Source organism: Limulus polyphemus, unplaced genomic scaffold (genome assembly GCF_000517525.1).
Source record: "Limulus polyphemus unplaced genomic scaffold, Limulus_polyphemus-2.1.2 Scaffold2971, whole genome shotgun sequence".
Classification (NCBI taxonomy): domain Eukaryota; kingdom Metazoa; phylum Arthropoda; class Merostomata; order Xiphosura; family Limulidae; genus Limulus; species Limulus polyphemus.
In genome coordinates, this window is record NW_013668581.1 from 16,617 (window position 1) to 25,274 (window position 8,658).

General features: G+C 35.8%; 1 protein-coding gene across 1 annotated transcript in view; it reads left to right on the top strand.

Moving 5' to 3' along the window:
* The first annotated feature begins 1,604 nt into the window (after positions 1-1,604).
* Positions 1,605-8,658, top strand: part of LOC106468339 (fat-like cadherin-related tumor suppressor homolog) — a 101,943-nt gene continuing 94,889 nt past the window's right edge. The window contains exon 1 of the mRNA XM_022396674.1: positions 1,605-1,771. Within this exon, the coding sequence (XP_022252382.1) occupies positions 1,616-1,771 (156 nt within the window). The 5' untranslated portion in view covers positions 1,605-1,615. The remainder of the gene's footprint in view (positions 1,772-8,658) is intronic.

The following is an 8,658-nucleotide window of genomic DNA, read 5'->3' on the forward strand; positions in this document are numbered from 1 at the left end:
GCCTAAACTCACAAGTAAACGATAGCTCGCGGACTATTTATACTGATAATATCGGCGAGTGGCCAGGGTCAAAAACTACTCAGTTGAGTGAGCAGGCTATTCTTGTTTTTATTATTAACCTACTTCTTCGGGGTCTTAGAATTACCTCATCAAAACTGTCGCCATCTACCGACAGTTGAGGTGAGCGTTGTTTTTTTTTTCTTGCTTAATCCCTATTTAATCACATATTGTTTAAGTTTACCAAAAAGATAAAGTTATACAACAATAGTTTTTCAATGTGTACGGCTAATGTCCATCACGATAGGAGTATTGTGTTTGTCTAAGGTACTATAGGAGTATTGTGTTTCTCTAAGGTACTATAGGAGTACTGTGTTTGTCAAGGTACTATAGGAGTATTGTGTTTCTCTAAGGTACTATAGGACTATTGTATTTGTCTAAGGTACTATAGGACTATTGTGTTTCTCTAAGGTACTATAGGATTATTGTGTTTCTCTAAGGTACTATAGAATTATTGTGTTTCTCTAAGGTACTATAGGACTATTGTGTTTCTCTAAGATACTATAGGACTATTGTGTTTCTCTAAGGTACTATAGGATTATTGTGTTTCTCTAAGGTACTATAGAATTATTGTGTTTCTCTAAGGTACTATAGGACTATTGTGTTTCTCTAAGATACTATAGGAGTATTGTATTTCTCTAAGGTACTATAGGACTATTGTGTTTGGCTAAGATACTATAGGACTATTGTGTTTCTCTAAGGTACTATAGGACTATTGTGTTTGTCTAAGGTACCATAGGACTATTGTGTTTGTCTAAGGTACTATAGGACTATTGTGTTTGTCAAGGTACTATAGGACTATTGTGTTTCTCTAAGGTACTATAGGACTATTGTATTTGTCTAAGGTACTATAGGACTATTGTGTTTCTCTAAGGTACTATAGGATTATTGTGTTTCTCTAAGGTACTATAGGACTATTGTGTTTGTCTAAGGTACTATAGGACTATTGTGTTTGTCTAAGGTACTATAGGGATACTGTGTTTGTCTAAGGTACTATAGGAGTATTGTGTTTGTCTAAGGTACTATAGGAGTATTGTGTTTGTCTAAGGTACTATAGGACTATTGTGTTTGTCTAAGGTACTATAGGAGTATTTTGTTTCTCTAAGGTACTATAGGAGTATTTTGTTTTCTAAGGTACTATAGGAGTATTGTGTTTCTCTAAGGTACTATAGGGATATTGTGTTTCTCTAAGGTACTATAGGGATACTGTGTTTCTCTAAGGTACTATAGGGATATTGTGTTTCTCTAAGGTACTATAGAAGTATTGTGTTTCTTTAAGGTACTATAGAACTATTGTGTTTCTCTAAGGTACTATAGGACTATTGTGTTTGTCTAGGGTACTATAGGAGTATTTTGTTTGTCTAAGGTACTATAGAAGTATTGTGTTTGTCTTAGGTACTATAGGACTATTGTGTTTGTCTAAGGTACTATCGGAGTATTGTGTTTCTCTAAGCTAGACAAGAATACGCAGCAGGGAAGCATATTTCTCTTTGAAGCTAATCGGATACATGGTGTTGGGAAGTATATTCCTCTCTTCTTTTTTTTCCAGGTGACTGTCATGGATTCTGGAAGTCCTCCACTTTCTTCAACCACAAGAGTAGTTATAAAAGTATTGGACATCAACGACCACGACCCTGAGTTTCTCCACCGTAACCTCCTTCGTTGCACGGTACCGCCCACAAATATCAGCGCAACGGAATCTATATTGTTTCGGGTAAGTTGCCACCGAAAATACGTTTCTTGCCAGCGTTTGATGCGATCTGAATAAGAAAGTTTATTTTAGGTCCTATCTTATGTTTGATCCTAATTTCCTCTCGGAACCCTTCTTAAAACTTTCGTTGAGGCCCTGCACGCTCCTTTCCCTATCCTTCTCATTTTTTATTTTTTTTATTTTCCACCAATCACGTTCCAGATTAAGCTACTCTCTCTCGTCTTTTAGTTGGGTTCCATTTATAGTACCAAATTTGATAGACCAAATTATGTCGTGGTCTTCTTCGAACTTCGAAGGACGAACAACAACAACATTTATAATACCACTGAGTAGTAAGGATCTCTTCATCTTCATGTCCCGTTTCATCTTTAACCTCGGTTAATTTGGTAGATGGGCAGATTCGATTCTTTCAGCAATATATGTTCCCATAATATAATTGTGTGTGTCATTCTTCGTGATGACATAGTCAATGACCGAGCCTTTTCTAATTCCTATATAGATCAACTTCCCTTCAATCAAGAACCGTGTTTTTAAGAACTGATCATCTTATCAACATAATCATATTTTCATTCAAACCTGAAACCTCATTAACTGGATTATTTACTTGAAAAAAAGGTTATATGAATTTAACATTCATATAAGGTAGTATTTGATATTTTCAACCCGAAAGTCACATAATATGACACATGGGCTGAATGGCCAGATCAGATACCCTAAGGTTCAGGCATAACCGCCCTTAATTAAGAACTTCTGGTCAGAGGGAGGACAACCAGTCATTGGCATCCGCTGCCTACACGACTACACTTAACGAAATAACACTTTTATAACACGCCCACACCTGCAAATATCGCTTGTTTTAAGCGTTCGAACCTTGGCCCTTCTAATACGTAGTCCGAGTACACTAATTGGATGGATTTTTTTTTTTCATACGCGACACAGGCTTGCCAATTTCCTTGATACATTTTGATAATTATCTTTTTTAAAGTAACACATTTGATGATCTTAAGAAAGAAGCCCATCCTCTCTCCTCAGTGTCAATCTTTCTATCTTCTAGGGGGAAGCCCTTTCTCTCTCTCTCTCCTGTCACCTCCTTCATCTTCAAGGGGAAAGCCTTCCCTCTCTCTCTAGTGTCACGTCCTTCATCTTCAAGGGGAAAGTCCTTTCCCATCTCTCCTCCTGTCACCTCCTTTATCTTCAAGGAGGAAGCCCTTCCTCTCTCTCTCTCTCTCTAGTATCACCTCAATTTCTACTGTCTTTTCTCTGTCTTCTTTGTATTATATCCCTTTTCTTCAAGGCGATAACCTTTCTTTTCTCCCTATTGTTTCCTCTCTTTTCTTCAAGGTAATAACCCTTCCCTTGACCCTAGTTTTGCCTTATTTTTCTTCAAGGCGATAACCTTTCTTTTCTCCCTGTTGTTTCCTCTCTTTTCTTCAAGGTAATAACCCTTCCCTTGACCCTAGTTTTGCCTTATTTTTCTTCAAGCGAATAACCCTTTCGCTTTCCTTATTGTTTCTCCACTTTTCTGGAAGGTAATAACACTTCCCTTCTCCCTAGGTGTCACCTCTATTTTCTACTGAGGTATTGTGATTCAAACCATAATTTCCTGTTCATCACGGCCAGTTTACATATTAATTTGAAAATTATTAAGTAGTTCGATATATTTTGCATTAACTCAACAACAACAACAACAACAAAAGAACGAAACCTGTTTCTGAGAGGTATATAGCGTAAAAGTTCAATGGAAACATAGTAATTTACATTTTTTTTTTTGGATGAGTAAAGACTTTGAACAAAGACTTTTTCTTTAATGCCATATAATTCAGTCGAGTATTTAAGATCTTTGGCCTTAGTTGATTTATACGTATCTTTAAGCCTAATCTATTCACAACAAATTCTGAGCTCTCTACATAAAAACAAGGTGTTTTTGTTTTATACACTATTAAATATTTTTTTTTTCTATCGGAAAGAGTAATTTATACTCCTTATTGGTGTTCCTTTTCCCCGCCCATTTCTTCAAGAGCGAATGACGAAAACGACGCGAGAGAGCAAAAAACACATTTAAACATCGCGTGCAAAAGCACTGCTCGGGAACATTTTGGTCAGTATAATTTTTTGTTATAGAAATAAATAGGGAATCCCTTACATCCAAGAGATAGTGTTTTTTTTTGTGTGTGTACAAAACAGAAACGAAAGTGGCCGTTGAAGAATAGGTTATATTTAATGAAAATCTCCTTTAAATATCGAATGTCGAAGAATACCCATTGTGTTTACAATCCAGGTTGTCCTGTATATATTTTCTTGTGCCGTCCTGGTAAATTCATAAGTAAACAATATTAGTAGAAACTGTCAGTTTAAAAAGGGGGGAATATGGATCGTCAAAAAAGTACAGAAACAAGTTGGATCAAAATGCAAAGTTCAAATTTTCAAGCCTTCAGCTAGGGGACTCTACAAAACGTAAACAAACTAGGCTGGAAATAGTGTTTACATTATTTTCTCAAGCTACAAATCCCTGTTTTGATTCCATGTCTACAGTACTTATCAATTTTAGTGGAGTCAAAATAGGAATTTGTAGCTTGAAAAAATAATTTAAACACTATTTCCAGCCTAGTTTATTTACTTTTTTTACAGTCTTTAGTTGTAGACTTGAAAATATAATCTTTGCATTCCAACTTTTTTTCTGTACTTTTTTGACGATCCTTAACCCCCTTTTTAAATTATTAACTTTGACTCATCTTTTTCCTTAAGTTTTTTTTTTGCCCATTAATGGAGAATAAATTGTAAGCTATATACGTGCATATGCGTTCAGTTGAATATTAATTTTCTTCCGACAGTTTACTGCTGCCCGACATGGCCAGGTGGTTAGGGCACTCGACTCGCAATCTGCGGGTCGCGGGTTTGAATCCCCGTCCCACCAAACATGCTCGCCCTTTCAGCCGTGGGGGCGTTATAATGTGACGGTCAATCCCACTATTCGTTGGTAAAAGAGTAGCCCAAGAGTTGGTGGTTATGACTAACTGCCTTCCCTCTAGTTTTACACTGCTAAATTAGGGACGGCTAGCGCAGATAGCTCACGTGTAGCTTTACGCAAAATTCAAAACAAACAAACAGTTTACTGCTACTTTGGATTTTTTTCAACCATCCACCCCACTGAACCTATTCAAAATATATAACAAATGTACTAAAAAGGATAAACACATGTACTGGTATGCTACTATAACAAACAAAATGTAATGTTGTTCTCTTGAAGGCAAAGATTATATCATCACACATTTAATGAGCGGCTTCCATCAATGTCACAGTGTAATGTAACAAAGACGAACAGCAACAAAGCAATCTTATCAGAAAGGAATAATGTTTCTTCTAAGATAATACAAAACAGATTAATGCAATGTATACAGACGCAGTGGCATGCTTACCTTGTTAAGTCTACATGACACTTATATACGTTCTTCAACAACCTATTGTGTACAAGTGTTTATTAGAATATGATGACACAAATAATGCAAGCAAAATAGACAACAGCGACACACTTAGCGTAAATTGCCAATTATCAACAACATTTAAACCTTTACCTTAACAATAATCATTTAAAAATAGCAATGACTATATGAAATAATGCTATATGCAGTGATAATAAATCTTCACTCACGATTTCAGATAATTACACAAAACAGTAGAAAGAATCACCACCGTCGTCTGAGTAGGAAAATTTACAACGGTATTCGTCCAGCGTTAAAAACTTGCTGAACTATTGTTGTGGAAATCCACGTAGAGACAGCAAACTCGAGTAACGATGAACAATAGAGACTCGAGTAATGATATGCAACAGCAATATCGGGAACCTTTCACGTGGCAGTTTCCAATTAATGCGCTAAAAAATGCACGAATTGTAGTTTCCAACTAACGCGCACGCTAGGAAAATATCGAATTTTTTGATGGCGGAAAATTGAGCAAAATTCCTGTGCGATCCCATACTACAGTATATATCACTTGCAATAATTTGACAGTGGAGTCATAATAGGGATTTGTAGCTTGAGGAAACTGTCAGCAGTAGATCTCCAGTCTTGTTTACTTGCTTTTTTGCGATCCCTATTTGTTGATTTTAAATTCTCAATTTTTAATTATCTTGTAATGTGGCTTTTTGAATGCACAGCAATGGACAAATATGTGCCTGGAGTATGACACAATCCCCACTAAGCACGTATATAATTTTACCAGTAGAAAAGCAACCTTTTCAAATAAAACAAATATGTCTAAGACATCGCATAAAATAAAGCTTCGTGTCTTTTAAAGTAATTATTTACTGAGCTGCCCCCAGTGGCACAGCGGTATGTCTGCGGAATTACAACGCTAGAAACCGTGTTTCGATACCCGTGGTGGGCAGAGAACAGATAGCCATTGTGTAGCTATATGCTCAACTAGAAACAAACAAACAAATTTATTAAGCCAGGTGGCTTTGTGCCTGGGGTCTCGGGTAAACACGAATTTAACTTGCATCGAGTACAAAAGCAACCGCTCAGAACAACATCGCATCTATTATGTATTTATAACCATGTAAATCAGCTTTCAATAAAAAAATAATGAACTTTTAAAATGGTCATGGACATTCGCAGTGCTTCATGAACTATATATATGTTTGGGTTTGGGGGGCAAATTTCCCAGCCGATTTTGCTGTAGGCTTGTGAAACAACAATAATAATGATAATATGAACAAATGGGCATGTTTTGATTTTGTCTACAAATCGTGAAATCACATATTTTGCTTATCATCAATGTTTGGGTGATCTGAACTATTGAAAAGGAATGTTGTGAGAGTTGTTTCGAGAATAAGCGTGCTTTTTAAGGTGGTTTTTGCCCGAATGTTCTATGAGAGTTTTGATCAAATTATCGTGCGATCGCTATCATGAACCACAATCGTGGTTCATGATAAATATCTATGTATGTCTAAAAATACTTAAAATAAAAAATTAATGTATATGCATTTAAAATCAACAAAAGTTAGCCACAGACAAAGGGATGGCATATTTCAGTCACAGCTAGCAATATTTTGTCTACTGTTGACATGCAAACCAGTTCTGATTAAAAGGAACACAAGCTACAAGAAAGTGGAACTCTTTTTTTTTTTATAGGCGTAGGTTTAGTTAGCTGAACAACATTGGACCTTTGTTAAAGCCGTAGAGAACATCACGCACTGAACGACCTTGTGGACGGTAATACAAAGTTTTGTTATTTTCTTGTGCCATCTTAAGACCAGATCTTATTGTACAATCGAGGTCGTGAGTTTGTGACTCAAGGTATTTTACCACTGAATCAAGCTCTAACTTAAACTGCTTGTTTAAAAAAATGTCATACATTCAATCAAGTAAACTTCAAAATGTTGCCAACACATTAAATATATGTACCAATCGAACGTATATATATATAAAAAGAGACTAGTCTTTGAGAAATGTTCTTTAATACTACCAGCAGGTTTTCATATAATAAAAATGACTTATGGATTCTTTTCATAGCCTTCTTATAGCGCCTCCTAGAGGATATCAGTTGTAAATTTGAGGACGTAAGTCGAAATGACTCTATAAAACGGAAGTCGGCCCCACCATTTTAAAAGATCCGAGAAACCGACCCCGTTATTGATCTCAGGAGTCTGCTGCCATCACTCCTTCCTGTGCAAGACTTGACCCAAAGTTTCTGCTTCACACGCACGTGAATGCACACAGAAACAAATGCGCGAAGTAAAGGAAAGAACGGAAAAGGGACATTAATGGTTTTGCATCATTTAACCATTGAAGATTAGAAAACGGGGGAGCACATATAGAATTTTATTGCTTTCTCACTGTTTCTCGAAGTAATCGTTAAGTTGTTATGAGATACTGCGCCTGTGCTAGTGGAATGCTCAAATTAAGGGTAATCAAAACTACTCAACTATTATACCAAAGATTTTAATGTTGTTTTTTTTTCTATATTTTTCCGTTCCATCCACTATCTTTCTTAAAGGGTAACAAAAATGTTACTATGTTATTCATAGCTGTATTTCTTTATAGGAATATTAAACAAAGTTTAAAGAATGATAAGGATGGAAGAAGGAAGTTTTTTTTTAAGTGCTATTTGGAACTTTGAAGTTTTCTACAATGCCAGTGCATTTTTATAAGTTAATGTCTCATATCTGTATTCAAACTAATACATGCATACGTGCTTCAAGAACACCAGAAGCATTCTAGCTAAATTGTCGACATCTTCAAGGGTTCCTAACACTAACATCCGGGGTTTGATTCCTTGCGGTGGGCAGAGCTCGGATAGCCCATTGTTTGGCTTTGAGCTAAAAAAACAAAAACAAACAATACATCTTCAAGAATATATTGTTGTACCAAAAACAAAAACAAACAATATATCTTCAAGAATATATTGCTGTACCAAAAACAAAAACAAACAATATATCTTCAAGAATATATTGCTGGTACCAAAAACAAAAACAAACAATATATCTTCAAGAATATATTGCTGTACCAAAAACAAAAAACAAACAATACATCTTCAAGAATATATTGCTGTACTAAAACAAAAACAAACAATACTTTTTCAAGAATATATTGCTGTATCAGAAACAAAAACTAAGCTTCTTTGGTAAATCATTGACTGGATGTTTACTTTTTTTTTTCTTTCTCCATGGAGGGAGGAAAACGTCTAAACGTAGAAAAGCTACTAAACAAACTATATTATTAAGCAACTCTGGTAACGTAGTTTCTTCAATAAGAAATATGAAAAACAAAACACAATACACTGATATTCGTTGTTTGAAAAGGCGTCAGTGTTGATCCTTTGTTCATCTGGCCCGGCATGGCCAGGTGGATAAGGCGCTCGACTCACAATCTGAGGGTCGCGGGTTCGAATCC